The 23384-nt window shown below is 41.9% G+C and overlaps 1 protein-coding gene and 1 long non-coding RNA gene across 2 annotated transcripts; both read right to left on the bottom strand.

Annotated features, from left to right (window-relative positions):
* Positions 1-545: 545 nt before the first annotated feature.
* On the bottom strand, positions 546-18106 carry LOC120030800 (fucolectin-6-like). Its single transcript, XM_038976245.1, has 6 exons — positions 17936-18106; positions 16733-16809; positions 7436-7730; positions 6960-7114; positions 1586-1868; positions 546-1011 (listed from the first exon to the last, which is right to left on the bottom strand). The coding sequence occupies exons 2-6, from the start codon at positions 16806-16808 to the stop codon at positions 840-842; spliced, it is 981 nt and encodes a 326-aa protein (XP_038832173.1). The 5' UTR covers position 16809; positions 17936-18106; the 3' UTR covers positions 546-839.
* A 1428-nt stretch (positions 18107-19534) lies between these two features.
* LOC120030803 lies at positions 19535-22598 on the bottom strand. The gene is made up of 3 exons (XR_005473688.1): positions 22366-22598; positions 22056-22116; positions 19535-20953 (listed from the first exon to the last, which is right to left on the bottom strand). It is a non-coding gene; the product is annotated as an uncharacterized LOC120030803 (long non-coding RNA).
* Positions 22599-23384: the final 786 nt, after the last annotated feature.

Genomic DNA, 23384 nt, shown 5'->3' with positions numbered 1-23384 from the left:
GACACACCGAGCGTAAATATATATATATTGATTGCAATTGTTCCCGAATGAGTGAGCGTTCATGTGTAAGGATTAGCATGTCAATTGTTATAATTATGGACTCTGTAGTGACTTCTTAGTCGAACCACAATTTTCCCTTTGTCTAGCAAGCCGCCATGCCGGTTCAGCCCACTAGGGCATATTTCTCCCATCATTTTCATGTAACCATTTTAAGTTTGTTTGTTTGTTTATGCATTTCTGTGAATTACTTAGTTAGTAATAAATAAATGATTTAAGACAATTGATGTATGGATGACTCATAGTGAAGACTAGGTTCGTGCAGATAACCAACAATTTACGACGTTTGGAATGAGACTAACGTGAGGTAAAATAAATAAATCATTAATCAGAAGACTATTGATCAGATATGAAAATATCTGAAAGGTTATATTGGGAAATTATAACTTTGTAATCTGACTACTTTCCCTGGTGCTCCCAAATTCCTAGTTAATTAGTTACGTTATTACTAGGTTGATCGCGTAATCCCTAATTACAGGAATCTTTGATAAAAACTATAAGTCTTCAATTTAATGATAGCAAAGACACGACACAGCATTACATGCATTTCAAGGTATGAATGATAACTGTCTAACCAATAATTAGGCTACATAATAATTAATGAAAGTTGTTCTTAAAAAGTGTTACAAAAAGTGTTAGCTAATTTATACCCAAACATCCAAAAACAGTGTGCAAGAAGAACTTCCAGAATAGTGATAGTATACTAAAAAGTTGAATTGTTTTCGTAAGACAATACAGCCCACAAAACATTGCAGGGTTCTGTTAAGAGTTAATGATGTGATTTAGTTACATGTAGGCCCAGTCCCATCCAGGGGTGACCCGTACACCTCCACCTCACACAAGGTCAGGTACTCCTCCCTCCCTGGAATAACCACGTTGACATATCGACCCTCCATGCCGTTACACTGGAAAGTGCTTGAATTGCCACCAGGGATAGAGGAGATCACAGCACACCTGCAGGATAACACAGAAACAAACTACTATAGCAACTTCTGATCAACTTCAAATTGATATCTAGCCACTATCTCTAGCCGTCCATCTGCAGTTCAAACAATAACAAAGCGGACACCCCGCCATTGTTTTGGTAAAAAGCTGAGGGATGAGGCTGGATTAATGTAACCTCTTTCAAATTCAAGGACTGACCAACCATGATATCAAAATTATAGTTTTAACAATGTTTTGAGACAACACATATTTAAATCTACATTGTTTACAAATATTGGAGTAAAACAAGTTTATATTTTGAGTTCTGATGAGTGTTGAACTAAGTTCATGAGGTATTTATGAGCTACATACTTCAAGAATCAATTGGTATAAAATCGTTAATTTAAAAGTAAAAAAATGGATGTACCAAACGTGGATTACCACTTTAAGGTACCCGGTAGGTAAAGTAGGCAGGATAAATGTACTAATATGGTCATAGCTCCACCTTGCCTTCTGATAGGTTAGGTTGGTTTTCCATCGTTTTTTGCTTCAACTAATCTTTAAAACGTATAAAAAGGACCTCAACTCTCCTACAGTAATTCACCTAGGATTATTGATGCCGTTGTCTTTCAGGGAATCTCCAATGCAAATCTCAGCTCCATTGAGTCTACTGGGAACACTGTCGACTGTGTTGGTGATGATGATGGAGAACACTTTGTAGGTCTTCAGAAGGTCCACCCTCCACCAGGCGTTGATGTCCTGTAGAGTGTGGGTGCAGGACCCTCCCATCAAAATAGCGTTGCGATTCCCGTCAATAGCATTGCCTGGAATGCCAAACTCATACAAAGACGACTGGGTGGCCTTTCCATATAGAGCCACATTTTCTCCTGGACAAAATAGAGCATAATGCACATTAACTATCATCTTAACAAACAATTATTGGAACTTGTGTAAGCATATTCATGCACTGTAATCATAGAGATTAATGTTTAGACTATGATTACAGAGAATGTAACAACAATTGTACTTATAACACACTGTTCATAATCTATATATACAGTACATACAGTATCTACAGTGGGGAGAACAAGTATTTGATACACTGCCGATTTTGCAGGTTTTCCTACTTACAAAGCATGTACAGGTCTGTAATTTTTATCATAGGTACACTTCAACTGTGAGAGACGCAATCTAAAACAAAAATCCAGAAAATCACATTGTATAATTTTTAAGTAATTCATTAGCATTTTATTGCATGACGTAAGTATTTGATACATCAGAAAAGCAGAACTTAATATTTGGTACAGAAACCTTTGTTTGCAATTAAAGAGATCATACGTTTCCTGTAGTTCTTGACCAGGTTTGCACACACTGCAGCAGGGATTTTGGCCCACTCCTCCATACAGAGCTCCAGATCCTTCAGATTTCGGGGCTGTCGCTGGGCAATACGAACTTTCAGCTCCCTCCAAAAGATTTTCTACTGGGTTCAGCTCTGGAGACTGGCTAGGCCACTCCAGGAGCTTGAGATGCTTCTTACGGAGCCACTCCTTAGTTGCCCTGGCTGTGTGTTTCGGGTCTTTGTCATGCTGGAAGACCCAGCCACGACCCATTTTCAATGCTCTTACTGAGGGAAGGAGGTTGTTGGCCAAGATCTCACGATACATGGCCCCATCCATCCTCCCCTCAATACGGTGCAGTCGTCCTGTCCCCTTTGCAGAAAAGCATCCCCAAAGAATGATGTTTCCACCTCTATGCTTCACGGTTGGGATGGTGTTCTTGGGGTTGTACTCATCCTTCTTCTTCCTCCAAACACTCCAAACACGAGTGGAGTTTAGACCAAAAAGCTCTATTTTTGTCTCATCAGAACACATGACCTTCTCCCATTCCTCCTCTGGATCATCCAGATGGTCATTGGCAAACTTCAGACGGGCCTGGACATGCGCTGGCTTGAGCAGGGGGACCTTGCGTGCGCTGCAGGATTTTAATCCATGATGGCGTAGTGTGTTACTAATGGTTTTCTTTGAGACTGTGGTCCCAGCTCTCTTCAGTTCATTGACCAGGTCCTGCCGTGTAGTTCTGGGCTGATCCCTCACCTTCCTCATGATCATTAATGCCCCACGAGGTGAGATGTTGCATGGAGCCCCAGACCGAGGGTGATTGACCGGCATCTTGAACTTCTTCCATTTTCTAATAATTGCGCCAACAGTTGTTGCCTTCTCACCAAGCTGCTTGCCTATTGTCCTGTAGCCCATCCCAGCCTTGTGCAGGTCTACAATTTTATCCCCGATGTCCTTACACAGCTCTCTGGTCTTGGCCATTGTGGAGAGGTTGGAGTCTGTTTGATTGAGTGTGTGGACAGGTGTCTTTTATACAGGTAACGAGTTCAAACAGGTGCAGTTAATACAGGTAATGAGTGGAGAACAGGAGGTCTTCTTAAAGAAAAACTAACAGGTCTGTGAGAGCCGGAATTCTTACTGGTTGGTAGGTGATCAAATACTTATGTCATGCAATAAAATGCAAATTAATTACTTAAAAATCATACAATGTGATTTTCTGTATTTTTGTTTTAGATTCCGTCGCTCACAGTTGAAGTGTACCTATGGTAAAAATTACAGACCTCTACATGCTTTGTAAGTAGGAAAACCTGCAAAATCGGCAGTGTATTAAATACTTGTTCTCCCTACTGTATATATACACTACTAGTCAAAAGTTTGGACACACCTACTAATTCAAGGGTTTTTCTTTATTTTTACTATTTTCTACATTGTAGAATAATAGTGAAGAAATCAAACTATGAAATAACACATATGGAATCATGTAGTAACCAAAAAAGTGTTAAACAAATCAAAATATATTTTAGATTCTTCAAAGTAGCCACCCTTTGCCTTGATGACAGCTTTGCATTCTCTCAACCAGCTACATGATGTAGTCACCTGGAATTCTTTTCCACCAGTCTTGAAGGAGTTCCCACATATGCTGAGCACTTGATATCTGCTTTTCCTTCACTCTGCGGTCCAACTAATCTCAAACCATCTCAATTGGGTCTAGGTTGGGTGATTGTGGAGGCCAGGTTATCTCATGCAGCCCTCCATCACTCTACTTCTTGGTCAAATAGCCCTTACACAGCCTGGAGGTGTGTTTTGGGGTCATTGTCCTGTTTAAAAACAAATGATGGTCCCACAAGAGCAAACCAGATGGGATGGCGTATCGCTGCAGAATACTGTAGTAGTAGCCATGCTGGTTAAGTGTGCCTTGAATTCTAAATAAATCACAGACAGTGTCACCAGAAAAGCACCCCCACACCATCACACCTCCTCCTCTATGCTTCACGGTGGGAACCACACATGCAGAGATCATCCGTTCACCTACTATGCGTCTCACAAAGACACAGTGGTTGGAACCAAAAATCTCACATTTGGACTCATCAGACCAAAGGACAGATTTCCACCGGTCTAATGTCCATTGCTCATGTTTCTTGGCCCAAGCAAGTCTCTTCTTATTATCGGTGTCCTTTAGTAGTGGTTTCTTTGCAGCAATTCGACCATGAAGGCCTGATTCACTCAGTCTCCTCTGAACAGTTGATGTTGAGATGTGTCTGTTACTTGAACTCTGTGAAGCATTTAATTGGGCTGCAATTTCTGAGGTAACTCTAATGAACTTATCCTCTTCAGCAGAGGTAACTCTGGGTCTTCCTTTCCTGTGGCGGTCCTCATGAGAGCCAGTTTCATCATAGCCCTTGATGGTTTTTGCGACTCCCCTTGAAAAAACTTTCAAAGTTCTTGACATTTTCCGTATTGACTGACCTTCATGTCTTAAAGTAATGATGGATTGTCGTTTCTCTTTACTTATTTGAGCTGTTATTGCCATAATATGGACTTGGTATTTAACCAAATAGGGCTATCTTCTGTATACCATCCATAACTTGTCACAACACAACTGATTGGCTCAAATGCATTAAGAAGGAAAGAAATTCCACAAAATAACTTTTAACAAGGCACACCTGGTGACTACCTCATGAAGCTGATTGAGAGAATGCCAAGAGTGTGCAAAGCTGTCATCAAGGCAAACGGTTGCTACTTTGAAGAATATCAAATATAAAATCTATTTTTGTTTAACACCTTTTTGGTTACTACATGATTCCATATGTGTTATTTCATAGTTTTGATGTCTTCTCTATTATTCTACAATGTAGAAAATAGTACAAATAAAGAAAAACCCTGGAATGAGTAGGTGTGTCATGAGCTGGCGAACACCCAGATAAATTATTATATGAAGAGGTGCTGACTAACGGCGAATAAACTATAAGCTCTAAAAAATAATGAAGAGAGCCACACACTCCATATACTGTATAAACTCCCAGTCATTTATGGGGTAAATCACCAACGTTTCGGCATCACTGTGCCTTCTTCAGAGTAATGTCATGAATGCTTGAACCAGGTTATGTAGACAAACAGTGCAATTAATGCAACCAGTGACAATAGTGAGGGGTGTGTCATAATTATTACGTTTATTAGAATGAATTGAGTGAAACTGTTAAAAAACAATAGTTTATAGCATATTGAATATATTAGGCTATTATTATCATACGTGTCGAGCCACTGAGGTATCAGGCAGCAGTGGTGAGAGAGGCACTGATTTAGGTGAGGGATCAAACCAAAGACCCTATGATAAAGATTGAGGCCCAGTCCTTGTCAGAGGAGGTGGGATCATACCTCTTCAGCATCTGTACAGTGGTGTGGTATGACATCTGGAGACAGATCCAACATGTAAGCAAGCTGATGCAGTCTCCCAGTATGCATGTGGATGTTGCAGTCAGCCTTCTCAGAAAGACAGAGAGAGGTCTCAGCAACTACAGGGCAACAGGCTTTATGACTGCACAAACGTCAGCCAAGGATATTTGCGAGGGTATGAATGTAGAGGCCGTTCTACAACAAAAAGGGCTGAGGTCCACAAAATGGCACTTTTCATACGAATCATTTGATGAGCCTTTGAGCGATGTCCTGAAGAAGCTGGAGGTGACATTTTTCAATGTCGTTGTTGATGCTGCAACCTCGGCCCTTCAGGAAAGATTTTACACATTGGAAAATGTGGGAGAGAAGTTTGGAGTGCTGTCAACCTTCCAAAGTCTCTCAAATGAGGAGCTGACAGAACAATGTGAGGCCCTTAGTGTGACAGTGCACTATAAAGAACACTCAGACTTGGATGGCAGAGAGCTTGCACAGGAAGTGAAGAACTTGCCTGACTTGCCGTCGAAGACCATGACCCTGCTTGAGCTGCTGATATTTATACACGAAAGGGAGCTCTCAGAAATGTATCCACATTTGTGGACTGCTCTCATATTTTGTCTTACTCTTCCAGTGACCGTAGCTGAAGCAGAGAGGAGCTTGTCAAAGCTGAAACTCATCAAATCCTACCTGAGGTCCACCATGCCACAGGAACGCCTTAGTGGCCTTGCTGTCATCAGTATTAACCATGCAATTGTTGGGCAGATTTCTTATGAGGATGTAACTAATGACTTTGCATCAAGGAAGACAAGAAAGGTCAGGGTTTAGATGGCAATTGTGCAATTTAGTTTGTGTGTTTCTTGTTTGAAGTGCATTAGTGTAATAATCAGGTTCTCTTCTTTATAAGTGTGTTATTCTATTTGTGTATTTGTGTGATATAGGATTTGTGCAATTTAGTTTTATTTGTGTGTTTTTTGTTAGTAATAGGGTAATAGTGTAATAATTCGATTCTCTTTTTTATTTATATACCACAATTTGTTTATATTTGTCTTTGTTGCTTCTTTTTGATATTATTGAGTCTTATTTTTGTATATATTTTTATATTTTATGATTATTTATTTGTGTTGTTACAAATGTCTGAATAAAAATGCCAGTTAAGGGGCGCTGAAGGGGAGGTTCGCCCAGGGAGCCATACAAGCTAGAACCGCCACTGTTGGTACAGTATATATAAAATATATGAATATAAGTTCTGACCAGTTGGGGCAAGGTAGCCGTAAACCTCCACTTCACAGAGTGTCAGAAGTCTATGCTGGCCTGGTAGAACCACAATCACATAACGTCCTTCGAAACTTGGGTCAAAAGCCAGGGTGAGAGAACTTCCGGCTGGAACAGAGGAAATTGTTTTAGCCCTGGAGAGAGAAATGGGTTTTACTGACCTCTGTCAAGATACTGCATCATATGCTATATAACTTTATTTAAACTATATAAACAAGACACAGGAGATGATATGCTGATATCTACAACTGTGCCTGTGTTCTGGTGGTAACCTGTGAGTGGGGTTGAAACTTTTCACCAGCATTGCTTGATTCTATCTGTCCTGCCTGCATGGGTTTTTATCTACAGTATGTCCACTATGTATATTCTGGTCACTCTAATTGAGTTCTTCATGGACATAAACAGTAACAACACATTGTAAATGCAATTTCAAAAACCACAGTATCTTGACTCACAGAGGGTTATGAATGCCATTGTCCACTAAAGAATTTCCTATTCGTATCTCAGCCCCGTTAAGTCTCTCAGGAAAAGCATCCCCTCTGTTGGTGACGGTGATGGAGGTGACTATGTAGGTATCCAGCAGGTCCACTCTCCACCAGGGGTTAGTGGATTCATCAGTGGCAGTGCAGGACCCATGATGAAAATGTGAATCGCGGTTCCCATCAATGGCATTGGAGGCATGACTGTAACCGTGCCATATGCTCTCAATGAGGTCTGACTGTGTAGCTTTTCCACGCAAGGCAAGATTTCCTGCAGGGAAACATATCATTGAGTGAGTATAGAGGAGCAATTTAATGATGCTGTCAAAACAGAATAACACAGTTTTCTAATCTGCTGAAAGTCCGGGCGGGGCCTTAGCGAAATAAATATGTTACGTGGTAGATAAAAGTATGACATTTGGAACAAACATGAATTCAGGTGATATGAAAACATCCTAGAAGGGATGCTCATTGCAAACTTAACGTGGAGGCGCAAGACTGAATGGCCGCCGATGTAGATGATAATGAATCCATAGTCATGTTTAAAATAACGTATTAAGTGACATTTTCATAAAATAAAATGACATTAAGTAATAATACATTAAATGTATTCCTTAAGTTCTGATACGCGGAGAAAATAAAATACTTAAGGCTCTGGTTCACATGTGCCAGCACAATGGCACAATGACATAATGCAGTGCATGATAATCCAGCATCCAGCCATCATCACTTCTGAGAACAGAGGGGCTCACTTTTGCAGCGGTACTGAAACTACAACATGAAAAACGGTTCGGTTATAGAATTTTGTTACTTTTGGTACTTCTATTAAATTTGTCTCACGTTTGGAAATCAACTAAATGTATTTAACTTATTATAAATTATTAAATTTGCTCTGTGTGTGCGGTGCGGGTATGCTTTCCTAAGAACTTTTTCATTTAAAAGTTATCTACAAAGTGGCCTATGCCTACCTGTCAGAATCATGATTATTTGCATCAATCCAGTGGCCATGTGTTTTGCAAACTCCATCACATGTGTGTGTGTGCTACAGAAATGCTGCTAACCAAACAAAAATGTTAAGTGCATGCGCACTTGAATTAAAGGTTAACAACACTCAAAATATAATTTTTGCCGTTGTATGGTTTTGGCATCATATATCATGATACTAAACCTGGTATCGGTATGGAAGTAAACTTTTTTGTATCGTGACAACACTAGCAGGCAGTTTGGCAGCCTCTGGTAAAAGCGTCCACAAAGTTGTAATGGGCACGTTTTGCGGTCCCCTAACCAATTGTGCTATTGTGTGTGTTTTATCAAGTTATTTGTAACTTATTTTGTACATAATGTTTCTGCCACCATCTCTTATGACCGGGCAGAGCTTCTAGATATCAGGACAGCGATTGCTCACCCTGTACTGGAAGAAGATTTTTTTCTTTAACGAGTCGGACGAAAAGGATTTACTCCAGACACCCGACAAGGCCCTCATCCCCGTCATTCGCTGGAGAAAGAGAGGGAGATATCGGGGACGTAGGTCTGGGTGCCTTGTAAGTATCCGACGGCGAGTGGGTAATCTGACTTTACCATCGGTCCTATTAGCCAAAGTACAATCATTGGATAATAAAATGGACAAACTACGAGCACGTATTTTCTACCAACTGGACATTAAAAACTGTAATATCTTACGTTTCACCGAGTCGTGGCTGAACGACGACATGAATAACATACAGCTGGCGGGTTTTAAGCTTTTTCGGCAGTATAGAACAGGCGCCTCTGGAAAGACGAGGGGTGGCGGTCTATGTATATTTGTAAACAACAGCTGGTGCATGACATCTAAGGAAGTCTCGAGGGTTTGCTTGTCTGAGGTAGAGTATCTCATGATAAGCTGTAGACCACACTATTTACCAAGAGAGTTTTCATCTATATTCTTCGTAGCTGTCTATTTACCACCACAAACCGTTGCTGACACTAAGACCGCAATCAATGAGCTGTATACGGCCATAAGCAAATAGGGAAAGCTCATCCAGAGGCGGCGCTACTAGTGGCCGGGGACTTTAACACAGGGAAACTTAAATCCGTTTTACCTAAAAAGATCTCTAGACCACCTTTACTGCACACACAGAGATGCGTACAAAGCTCTCCCCCAGCCTCCATTTGAAGCAGATGAAGCTAAGCTACAGGACTGTTTGCTAACACAGACTGGAATATGTTCCAGGATTCTTCCGATGGCATTAAGGAGTACACCACATCAGTCACTGGCTTCATCAATAAGTGCATCGATGACGTCGTCCCCACAGTGACTGTACGTAAATACCCCAACCAGAAGTCACGGATTATAGGCAACATCCGCACTGAGCTAAAGGGTAGAGCTGCCGCTTTCAAGGAGCGGGACTCCAACCCGGATGCTGTTAAGAAATCCCACTATGCTCTCTGACGAACCATCAAACAGGCAAAGCATCAATACAGGACTAAGATTGAATCTTATTACACCGGCTCCGACGCTCATCAGATGTGGCAGGGCTTGCGAACTATTACAGACTACAAAGGGAAGCACAGCCGCAAGCTGCCCAGCGACACGAGCCTACCAGACAGTTAAATCACTTCTATGCTCGCACTCGAGGCAAGTAACACTGAAACAGGCATGAGAGCATCAGCTGTTCCAGACGACTGTGTAATCATGCGCTCCGAAGCCGATGTGAGTAAGACCTTTAAACAGGTCAATATTCACAAGGCCGCAGGTGCCAGACGGATTACCAGGATATGTACTCCAAGCATGCACTGACCACCTTGCAAGTGTCTTCACTGACATTTTTAACCTGTCCCTGACTGAGTCTGTAATAACAACATGTTTCTAGCAGACCCCCAAAGTCCCTGTGCCCAAGAACACTAAGATAACCTGCCTAAATGACTACCGACTCATAGCACTCACGTCTGTAGCCATGAAATGCTTTGAAAAGCTAGTCATGGCTCACATCAACACCATTATACCAGAAACCCTAGACCCACACCAATTTGCCTACCGCCCCAACAGATCCACAGATGATGCCAACTTGATTGTACTCCACACTACCCTTTCCCACGTGGACAAAAGGAACACCTATGTGAGAATGCTATTCATTGACTACAGCTCAGCGTTCAACACCATAGTGCCCTCAAAGTTCATCACTAAGCTAAGGACCCTGGGACTAAACACCTGCCTCTGCAACTGGATCCTGGACTTCCTGACGGGCTGCCCCCAGGTGGTAAGGGTAGGTAACAACACATCCGCCACCTCAACAAAGGGGCCCCTCAGGGGTGTGTGCCTCCTGTACTCCCTGTTCACTCATGACTGCATGGCCAGGCATGACTCCAACACCATCATTAAGTCTGCCGATGACACAACTGTGGTAGGCCTGATCACTGACAACGATGAGACAGCCTATAGGGAGGAGGTCAGAGACCTGGCTGTGTGGTGCCAGTGGAAGAGAGTTAAAATGGTTATTACATCAAACTAGTGCACAACGCAAAACAGAACCTCCAGGTTAAGGGTCAGTGGTCCAAGCCCGCAAAAAGGAATATTCCAAGTTCAGACAGAAGGGGGGAGTCAGATCGCTATGATCGCCAGGAACTTAACCTTTGGTTTCTATTTTCAATTGTTGCGCTACTAGTATTGCCTGTTAATGTTAAGTAGGCAGCTACAGTAGCTTGATGATATTAACATCTTCGGTTTTTATTTCATTGAATGTATTTTATTTAATCTGGGTGCTTACGTCACCTACTAACACCCTGGTACTAACCGTAGCTCCCGTTCTTCTCAGTCCAAGAAAACACAGAGAGAAAGGTATGTAATGTTGTAATGTAATGTTAAATAAATAAAGCATCCCAAGGTGAATCATATAGGTATTGTTATAAGGGAGTGTGAGACGATTGAAACAAGTAAGTTTCAGAGTTTTATCATTGCTATTGATATAGTTTTACAGAATGCTAAAAAGTATTGCTGTCTGTAAAACTATATCAGCACTTATTTCAGTCTTATCCTGAGTTCTGATAGTCTCTTCATTGTTGGTAAGCAGGCCTACTATAGTTGTGTCGTCTGCAAACTTGATGATTGAGTTTGAGGCGTGTGTGGCCACGCAGTCATGAGTGTAAAGGGAGTACAGGAAGGGGCTGAGCACACAACTTTGTGGGGCCCCTGTGTTGAGGATCGGTGAAGTGAAGGTGGTGTTACCTACCTTCACCACCTGGGGGCGGCCCATCGGGAAGTCCAGGACCCAGTTGCACAGGGCGGGATTCAGACCCAGGGCCCTTACATTCTTACATAGGTATTCCTCTTGTCCAGATGGGATAGGGCAATGTGCAGTGCAATGGCGATTGCATCATCTGTGGATCTTTTGGGGCGGTAAGCAAATTTAAGTGGGTCTAGGGTGTCAGGTAAGGTAGAGGTGATATGATCCTTAACTAGCCTCTCAGAGCACTTCAGGATGACAGAAGTGAGTGCTACGGGGCGATAGTCATTTAGTTCAGTTACCTTTGCTTTCTTGGGTACAGGAACAATGGTGGACATTTTGAAGCAAGTAGGGACAGCAGACTGGGAAAGTGAGAGATTGAATATGTCCGTAAACACTCCACCCAGCTGGTCTGCGCATGCTCTGAGGATGCGGCTAGGGATGCCATCTGGGGCGGCAGCCTTGCGAGGGTTTACACGCAACATCTTCAAGAGGGCCACCATTGTTCCTGTTCCCAAGAAAGCTAAGGTAACTGAGTTAAACGACTATCGCCCCGTAGCACTCACTTCCGTCATCATGAAGTGTTTTGAGAGACTAGTCAAGGATCACATCACCTCCACCCTACCTGACACCCTAACCTATCTGGACAAAGAGGAATACCTATGTAAGAATGCTGTTCATCGACTACAGCTCAGCATTAAACACCATAGTACCCTCCAAACTCTTCATTAAGCTCGAGACCCTGGGTCTCGACCCCGCCCTGTGCAACTGGGTCCTGGACTTTCTGACGGGCCGCCCACAGGTGGTGAGGGTAGGAAACAACATCTCCAGCCCGCTGATCCTCAACACTGGGGCCCCACAAGGGTGCGTGCTCAGCCCTCTCCTGTACTCCCTGTTCACCCGTGACTGCGTGGCCATGCAAGCCTCCAACTCAATCATCAAGTTTGCAGACGGCGCTACAGTGGTAGGCTTGATTACCAACAACGACGAGACGGCCTACAGGGAGGAGGTGAGGGCCCTTGGAGTGTGGTGTCAGGAAAATAACCTGTCACTCAACGTAAACAAAACAAAGGAGATGATCGTAGACTTCAGGAAGCAGCAGAGGGAGCACCCCCTATCCACATCGACGAGACAGCAGTGGAGAAGGTGGAAAGTTTTAAGTTCCTCGGCGTACACATCACGGACAAACTGAAATGGTCCACCCACCCAGACAGCGTGGAGTTAGAGCTACAGGATTCAAATTTCTGTTTGAAAGGCTAGCCTTTGCTTTCCTGACTGACTGAGTGTATTGGTTCCTGACTTCCCTGAACAGTTGCATATCGCGGGGACTATTCGATGCTATTGCAGTCCGCCACAGGATGTTTTTGTGCTGGTCAAGGGCAGTCAGGTCTGGAGTGAACCAAGGGCTATATCTGTTCTTAGTTCTACATTTTTTTGAAAGGGGCATGCTTATTTAAGATGGTGAGGAAATAACTTTTATAGAACGACTAGGCATTCTCGACTGACGGGATGAGGTCAATATCCTTCCAGGATACCTGGGCCAGGTCAATTAGAAAGGCCTGCTCGCAGAAGTGTTTTAGGGAGCGTTTGACAGTGATGAGGGGTGGTCGTTTGACCACGGACACATAGCATACGCAGGCAATGAGGCAGTGATCGCTGAGCTCCTGATTGAATACAGAAGAGGTGTATTTGGAGGGCAAGTTGGTCAGGATAATATCTATGAGGGTGCCCATGTTTACGGATTTAGGGTTGTACCTGGTGGGTTCCTTGACAATTTGTGTGAGGTTGAGGGCATCTAGCTTAGATTGTAGGACTGCTGGGGTGTTAAGCATATCCCAGTTTAGGTCACGAACTCTAAAGATAGATGGGGTCAATCAATTCACATATGGTGTCCAGGGCACAGCTGGGAACTGAGGGGGGTCTATAACAGACGGCAAAAGTGAGAGACTTATTTCTGGAGAGATTCATTTTTTTAATTAGAAGCTTGAATTGTTTGGGCATAGACCTGGAAAGTATGACAGAACTTTGCAAGCTATCTCTGCAGTAGATTGCAACTCCTCCCCCTTTGGCAGTTCTATCTTGACGGAAAATGTTGTAGTTGGGTATGGAAATCTCATTTTTGGTGGCCTTCCTAAGCCAGGATTCAGACACGGCAAGGACATCAGGGTTGGCGGAGTGTGCTAAAGCAGTGAGTAAAACAAACTTAGGGAGGAGGCTTCTGATGTTAACATGCATGAAACCAAGGCTTTTTCGATTACAGAAGTCAACAAATGAGAGTGCCTGGGGACACGCAGGGCCTGGATTAACCTCCACATCACCCAAGGAACAGAGGAGGAGTAGGATGAGGGTACGGCTAAAGGCTATCAAAACTGGTCGTCTAGTGCGTTGGGGACAGAGAATAAAAGGAGCCGATTTCTGGGTGTGGTAGAATAGATTCAGGGCATAATGTGCAGACAGGGGTATGGTGGGGTGCGGGTACAGTGGAGGTAAGCCCAGGCGCCGAGTGGTGATAAGAGAGGTTGCATCTCTGGACACGCTGGTTATACTGGGTGAGGTCACCGCATGTGTGGGAGGTGGGACAAAGGAGGTATATGAGGCATGTTGAGTGGGACTAGGGGCTCCGCAGTAAACTAAAACAATGATAACTATCCTAAACAACAGTATACAAGGCATATTGACATTCGAGAGAGACATAAAGCGAGGCATAAAGCAATCACAGGTGTTGATTGGGAGAGCTAGCTAAGATAACAACAGCTAATCAGCTAAGATAACAACAACAGGTAAAATGGCGATGAATGGGCAGAGAGGGTCGGTTAACTACAAACAGGGCCTGAGTTCGGGGCTAGGGCCGACAGATTAACAAAAAGTAAACAAAGTGGAGTACCGTGATAAATGAACAGTCCAGCAGGCATCAGCTTTGTAGCCAAGTGATCATAGGGTCCAGTGAACAGCAATCGATGGAACAGGGAAGCCGCGGGGTAGTAGTTACTACGCTAGCACGCGGGAGACACGGCATTTAAAGTTAGCAGGCCGGGGTAAGTAGAAGCGTCTGCTCCGACATCCGGCAAAGGCCGGTTGAGGGCACAGCGGATGGAATTACGTCTGCGGACTAGTCGTGGTGGTACGGCGGGGCGCCGTGTCGACAAAGGGTCCGGGCTAGATGGCGAAAGAGGTATTGTAGTTGTAGTAATTTCGTTTGCTAGCCGGGAGATGCGCCTGGCTCAGGGATAGCTTCGGGGCTGGGTCACTCAGCGGCAGCTAGCTAGCTGTGATGATCAGGAGTAATGGTCCAGGGTTTCTTTGTAGTGGAGAAAAACAGTCTGAGGCTGGCAGGGATTATCCAGGCTAAAAAACGGCTGGTGCCTGTGCAGGTAAAAGGTAGAAGGTAAAAGGCACTAGCAGTGGCTAACAATGACTAAATAGCTAGTAGCTAATTAGCTGGTTAGCTTCTGATGGCTAGCTTCTGATAGAGGTTCTGTCTAAGGTCTAAAAAAATTAATTGCGGATCCGTGTCACATTGAGGGAGGCGGGTTACCGGAAGGTATATTTAGTTTAAAAATGGAAAAGAGATTGAAAAATAAATTGAAATATATACAAAAAAGACGAAAAATACAAAAAGTAAAAGAGAGGACGACAAACCACGTCTGCACTGCTACGCCATCTTGGAAAAAAGAGGTAGTTGTATAAGGTAGTTGTTGTGAAATTGTTAGATTACTTGTTAGATATTACTGCACGGCCGGAACTAGAAGCATAAGCATTTCGCTACACTCACATTAACATCTGCATATGTGACCAATACAATTTGATTTGATTTGTCTACTTTATTGTCCAGAGTCTGAACTTTAGCAAGTAATATACTCTGAAGCGGTGGATGGTGTGCCCGCCTCCTGAGTCGGACTAGAAGTCCACTCCAAATACCTCTTCTCCGCCGGCGTCGTCTTGGAGCAGACTCTAGGATAAGTTAAATTGCCCTGGGTGGTGCGAACAACGCAACCAATTCAGGAAAGTTGTAATCCTGGTCGTAATGCTGGTGAGTTACCGCCACTCTGATATCCAAAAGTTATTTCCGGCTGTATGTAATAACACAAAAAACGCTATGGGATAATAATGTTACAAATTCCACACACAAAAACGAAATACTGCAAAGTTGCTTAGGAGCTGGAAGCAGAGCTGCCAGGTCAGTCGGCGCCATCTTTCAGCCATCACTTTTTAACACCAAGGCCAATGATATGATCCTAGTACATAAATCTGCAAGTTGTGTCATAAATACATTGAGATATAATATTACCTCACATTTCATAGTAAGAGACCTTGCCCTGTTAATTTAAAGGGCATTATATCTCAACCTGGTCTCAGAGCATTTCATATTATTCTGTATGTAAATGCATAAAACACCATTTAGCACAATATGTTATGTTTCATATGGTATGTATTAATTTGTGGATGTTCATCACCCATTTCGTATGATATGTTAAGAATTACAATTCGTATTACATATTACGAATTTGCTAAACGTTTTATATGTTACATATTTGCAAACTTATGATATGTTACGAATTGCTAAAAGTATGGTATGTTACGAATTTGAAAAAGTATGATAAGTTACAAATACTAGCTAGGTGGCTAACGTTAGCTAGGCTAGGAGTTAGGAGTTAGGGTTAAGGTTAGGGTTACTTTTAGGAGTTAGGTCAAGGGTTAAGGTTAGGGTTAGGGGAAGGGTTGGTCGAAAAGGTTGAGGTTAGGTTAGTTAATATGCTAAGTAGTTGCAATGTAGCTCAAAAGTAGTAAGTAGTCAAAAAGTTGCCAATTAGCTAAAGTTGTCCATGATAGGATTCGAACTCACGATTTTAGGGTTGTTAGAGGTTCGCGTTATACGTCCGCCCATCCATCCAACTAACCACCCTACTATAGTTTTCGCCTTAAGTAACCATCTGTCTTATGTAACCATATCAAACGTAACATATCATACTAAATGGAGAGTCTTGGATTTATGTACAGAATGATACGAAATGCTCTCAGACCAGGTTGTATATCTATCAGTTAACAGGAGGAAAGGAATTAGAGATGTGATTACTTGGGACGGTCGCACCAATAGAGCATGCCAGTTCCAGGAGAGTCAACAAGATGAACATCATGGCTGATCTCACCATCCTGGAGGAAAAGCCCAGAGCAAGTCAACAATGGGTCTGATAGGAACCAGTCCACAGAAACATTGACAGAAAAACTGAAACTATCTGTTAGGCTGCAATTCAATCACAATTTATAATTTGTATAAATTCAGCTGACTTGAACAAAGACATTTTAAATATTGTTTTACTCACCGCTCAAGAAGAACAATAAACACCAAGAGAGTGCATTTTGGGTAGTGTAATATTTAAATGTTTTATACTATTCATTTCAACTCATTTTAACATTCTGTCATAAAGAGCACATGTTGACGTTCATTTTATAATTTAAAAAAAACATTTCTAGTCTATCATCTATGTGTAACATTGTTGACGTGTTATTCTTGACTTGCTCAGTTTTCCACTATGTTTTAATTGAAAATATTATTTAAAAAGTAATCACCATATGACAATGAGACTTCAGTTCCCATAGCATAGTTGAGCTTGAAAATGAGGGACAAATGTAAATGTATCACTAATCTCGTGAAATTAGTAATAATCTTCAGAAATGACATTGTCAAAGCAACAAAATAACTAGTGCTTTACTATTATGGTGAAGACCTGGGGAAATTTTTGGGTTAAAATCTTCCTCAGAAAAGGGACATGTCAAAAGGCAGATTTTTGGCTATTTAGAAATAATTTATTCATATAAAAAATCTGATGTGTAAAACTTTTCTTTAAAGGCACTTATTTTAATATAACAGGCTTAAATGTCTGCAAGAATTCTACTTAATAAAGAACGTAATTCAAGAGAGTATGATATTAGCAGAAAGGACAATGAGAGGTGCTGCATTACTCTTAGCACTATTCTCTCCTTTCATGAACTTGCTACTTTTAAAAATAGAATACAAGTCTTTCAGTATAAAATACAGTCCACCTTGTTGTCTCTTTGCAATCACAGCCTCCTTGCAAACACATCAGCATGCATTTAAGTAAAGGATTATGGGAACATCATGCCCATCTGAATTCAACCCACTGCTGAATTAAGACATTATTATTATTATGAAATAACTGTTATGTAAATCAACAGTTAATGTGTGGTTGTGTAAGGCAGAAAATATTACGTAATAGAAGACAATTTCAAATAGTATTAGATTGTAATATCCTCTTACCGTAAAAAAAAATAAGGTCACTGTTGATGCTGATGTAGGTAAAAGCTCTGTAGACAACAATCTGACTGATTCATTTATACACCAGTCACAAAGTCAATGACCCTGTCCACCCCCCTCGTCTCCAAAGACATCCTCCTAACAATTTACCATACCATGATAACTAGTCACCTGCACTACTGTTCCATAGTTTGACTTCCAGCCCTACATCAGTGCGATAAGACAGGTCTCAACCAGCTCTAGTTAATCATCAACAGGGCTGCTTGTATCATGACCGGGCATTCATGGAGGGAACACAAGAGAAACTTCTGTAAAATGCTGGAATCTAACCACTGACGGACAGGATCCATTACAACATCCTAGTGACGTTTCTTTGGGACCATTACAGACATCCTGACAACTGATACACTGAATGTCCTGAGAACGTCCTAAATACTAATCTAGTCCTCATTGACGTCCCAGGACCATAGAGGGAACTAGACAAAAGCAGACTACAAGAACGGCCCTGGCTGCATCAGGACACCATGTGGGAGAGCTTCTGGCAGGTATTGGAGGACTTTATGCTCAAGGGGACTTTGTTTGCTATGAGTGGGTTTATTTATTTTTGTGTGAAACATTTGCTTTTCGCTGGATCCTTGCTGCAACCTGCCTGCTGGCCTACGGTGATGGCTTTAAACCATGACGTATGAACATACATGTTAAAAATATACTTTTTCCCTCTGCTTCACTATGCCTGCTCAACTCACTTTTCCACCCTGTGACATAATCATTGAGATAAATAACTAAAACATGATTCCAACTTATGGCGAAATACAGACAGTATAACTGAATGATCAGGATATCGTGATATGGAAGGGAATAACAGGAAGCATCTACACATGTTCAACGTGTTACAGAGTAGTTGTATACTTTGCTACTTATAGAATCTCAAGAGCATGTACAGGAGCAGGCAACATATTGTATGTATTCTTATTCCACATCAGATATTTTACTGCAGTTGATGACTAAATTCATTCAGATAAAAGTAGATTAAAAGTGTCTAATTATAAAATGACTTCAATGTTTACTTATGGTCCTGGTACAATTACAATCCACACTCTTCTACATGACCAAGTGAGTGTGCATACAGTTTGTGTGTCCATGCATGTGTGAGTGCGTACACAGGTGAATTAGCTAAATGTCTTGGTTTTGAGAATTTAAAAACATAGGGTTAGGCCATAATATTCCTATCAAAATACCTTTGATAATTGCATTCTAGGTGACACCAAGAAATGCTTCTGAAACAGGTGCTGTGTTACACTTTATCTTCTCCAAATACATTAACATACAATACATTACAATGATAGGAGCCTTTACAGCAAGTACAGTTTCAATTAAACAGATCTAAATGAATGTACTCAATATAACTATATTTACAATGTGAAATAACAAATACTCAACTGTTAATACATTTAAACATGGATTTTTCCTACACATAGCTCCTTTACTTCTAAGAGTGTATCTAGAACCTTAAAGGGTTCTTCGGCTGTCCCCATAGGAGAACCCTTTGAAGAACCCTTTTGGGTTCCATGTAGAACCCTGTTCCACATGGAACCCAAAAGGGTTCTACCAGGAACTTAAAAGGGTTCTCCTATGGGGACAGCTGAAGGACACCCTTTTTTCTAAGAGTGTGGAGAATGTTACCTACAATATAATTTAGGGTGGCAGGTAGCCTAGTGGTTAGAGCGTTGTGTCAGTAACTAAAAGGTTGCTGGATCATATCCCATAGCTGACAAGCTAAAAATGTGTCATTCTGCCCCTGAACAAGGCAGTTAACCCACTGTTCCCCAGTAGGTCAAATTGTAAATATGAATTTGTTCTTAACTGACTTGCCTAGTTAAAAAAAATAATTAATATAAGTTATCTATCACGTCCAGAAAACAGTGTGTGCTCCAGATTACATTTTGGTAATAAATGCTCTGGATCTATCAGTCCAGTGGTGACCCATAGACCTCCACCCCACACACGGTCAGGTATTCACTTCTTCCTGGAAGGACCACGTTGACGTATCGACCCTCCATTCCGTTACACTGGAAGGTGCTGGAGAAGCCAGCTGGAATAGAAGAGATCACAGCACACCTGCAGGAGGAAATCGAAACAGCTTTAGAACAGTAACTATAACACAAGCAGCTCCATGTTAACTCATCAGACTCATATAGTGAACCACTCAATAATGTTGACAATTCAACACATTTCCTGGTGTTGTAAGTCAGGCTGCACCATAGAGATAGAGGACTCAAGTGACCAAAAGCCCGTTTTAGCATATGGAGTGCCATTGAGGACTTTCACCATTTTGAAGTACTCAACTGGGTGGGACTTTCTATGGGTTAAGGAAGGATCACATAATTCCAGGAGGGATCAGCCAATGAATTATACTCGTGAGCAAATATTCTGTAACTGCAGGAGGCAGTAAATAGTCAACCTTGGCTTTATACCCGTTCAAACAGCACATTCAACGTGGCAGTACGCATCCTTTCAGTTTGTTTATCAACTCATAGAAGTAGTAGAAAATAGAATGTGCTACTTCAAAATAGAGATGGCCTCAATGGCACTGCTCATGCTCTCAGAGACGCCATAATGGGACAGATAGAATGTTGTGTCCTCTAACTATCTCTACAGTCTGTACACAGTTGTGCTAACCAACCTTTTGTCAAATATAGCATTGACTTTAACTCCCACAGTTCACCTGGGATTGCTGTTGCCATTGTTCTTGTTTTGTCAGGGAGTCACCAATGCGGAACTCAGAACCATTCAGTCTACTGAAAGTCCCGTCTATTCGGTTGGGGATGGTGATGGAGAACACTTTATGAGTCCACAGAAGGTCCAACTGCCATCAAGGGTTAACTTTCACTTTGGTGTTGGTGCAGGAGGAGGAACCATCTTCCCAAATACCGTTGTGATTCCCATCAATGGCATTGTAAGCAAAACCAAACCCACACAATGATGACTGGGTGGGTTTTCCCTGTAAAGCTGCATTATTTCCTGGACAAGAGAATTGTTAGCACTTGCATTCGTATGCTGATGTTCATGTAATCCCCCTTGTAATTGAAGGAGTATATATATATTTTTTATTTTATTTATTAATTTCAGGCCAGTTGAGAACAAGTTCTCATTTACAACTGTGACCTGGCCAAGATAAAGCAAGCAGTGCGACACAAACAACAACACAGAGTTACACATGGAATAAACAAACATACAGTCACTAACACAATAGAAAAGTCCCTATAAAGTGTGTGCAAATGATGTAAGATTAGGGAGGTAAGGCAATAAATAGGCCGTAGTGACGAACTAATTACAATTTAGCAATTAAACACTGGAGTGATAGATGTGCAGAAGATGAATGTGCAAGTAGAGATACTGGGGTGCAAAGGAGCAAAACAAAAAATAATAATATGGGGATGAGGTAGTTATACGAGCTATTTACAGATGGGGTATGTACAGGTGCAATGATCTGTAAGCTGCTCTGACAGCTGATGCTTAAAGTTAGTGAGGGAGATATGAGTCTCCAGCTTCAGTGATTTTTGCAATTCGTTGCAGTTATTGGCAGCTGAGAACTGGAAGGAAATGCGGCCAAAGGAGGAATTGGCTTTGGGGGTGACCAGAGAGATATACCTGCTGGAGCACGTGCGACGGGTGGGTGCTGCTATGGTGACCAGTGAGCTGAGATAAGGCGGGGCTTTACCTAGCAAAGACTTATGGGTTTGGCAACGAATTTGAAGCGAGGACAAGCCAATGAGAGCATACAGGTCGCAGTGGTGGGTAGTATATGGGGCTTTGGTGACAAAACGGATAGCACTGTGATAGACTGCATCCAATTTGCTGAGTAGAGTGTTGGAGGCTATATACATCTTCACATTTTACGGATTCGGCAGCCGGCTTTAAACCAATGTTTAACTACTGTTGAGGCAATGATACATGATTTATAATGTATCGTATCATACAGTATGTATATCCAAGACATCACTTGAATATTTGTCTGCATAAAATGAGTCAGTAGAAGACATGATTGCTCTGAGTTACTTACTAAAAGTATTTACTTCAATAATATTCAAATGGAATTAAACGTGATGGGGCTTATCCTTACCAGTTGGGGCGAGGTACCCATAAACCTCCACTTCACAGAACGATAAAAAGACTGTTCTGACCTGGAAGAACCACAGTCACATAACTTGCTCAGTCAGAGATCTACCATAGGAATAACACTGGTGCACCAGTTCCTTGTTATTTGTGAGTGATAAGGATTGTTTATATTACAGGTGTGTCATTAACAAGACAAGAGAACTCTTGGCTACTTGTGAAATGATAAAACTTTTACTGTTGATAACTATAGGTGTTTCTCTGTCAATCTAAATGGCATCATATATCTAGAGATAATAACAAGAGGAAGTGTTTACTTGGAACAATGGCACCAGTAGATGTTCCAAGAAGAGCCAGCAAAAGGAAGAACATGGCCTGTCTCATCATCCTGGAGGGGAATCACAGAACAAGCCAATGTACAGCTACTGTCGTAGGAGATACAGTGGTACAGGCACATTGCAGATACAGTGGTACAGGCACATTACAGATACAGTGGTACAGACACATTACAGATTCAGTGGTACAGGCACATTACAGATTCAGTGGTACAGACACATTACAGATACAGTGGTACAGACACATTACAGATACAGTGGTACAGGCACATTGCAGATACAGTGGTACAGACACATTACAGATACAGTGGTACAGACACATTACAGATTCAGTGGTACAGACACATTACAGATTCAGTGGTACAGACACATTACAGATTCAGTGGTACAGGCACATTGCAGATACAGTGGTACAGACACATTACAGATACAGTGGTACAGACACATTACAGATTCAGTGGTACAGACACATTACAGATTCAGTGGTACAGACACATTGCAGATACAGTGGTACAGACACATTACAGATACAGTGGTACAGACACATTACAGATACAGTGGTACAGACACATTGCAGATACAGTGGTACAGACACATTACAGATACAGTGGTACAGACACATTACAGATACAGTGGTACAGACACATTACAGATACAGTGGTACAGACACATTACAGATACAGTGGTACAGACACATTACAGATACAGTGGTACAGCCACATTACAGATACAGTGGTACAGACACATTACAGATACAGTGGTACAGACACATTACAGATACAGTGGTACAGACACATTACAGATTCAGTGGTACAGACACATTACAGATACAGTGGTACAGACACATTACAGATACAGTGGTACAGACACATTACAGATTCAGTGGTACAGACACATTACAGATACAGTGGTACAGACACATTACAGATACAGTGGTACAGACACATTACAGATACAGTGGTACAGACACATTACAGATACAGTGGTACAGACACATTACA

The sequence above is a fragment of the Salvelinus namaycush genome, chromosome 37 (assembly GCF_016432855.1).
Source record: "Salvelinus namaycush isolate Seneca chromosome 37, SaNama_1.0, whole genome shotgun sequence".
NCBI lineage: Eukaryota > Metazoa > Chordata > Actinopteri > Salmoniformes > Salmonidae > Salvelinus > Salvelinus namaycush.
Note: the sequence above shows the minus strand (reverse complement) of the source record. Positions and strands in the feature narration are given on the sequence as shown.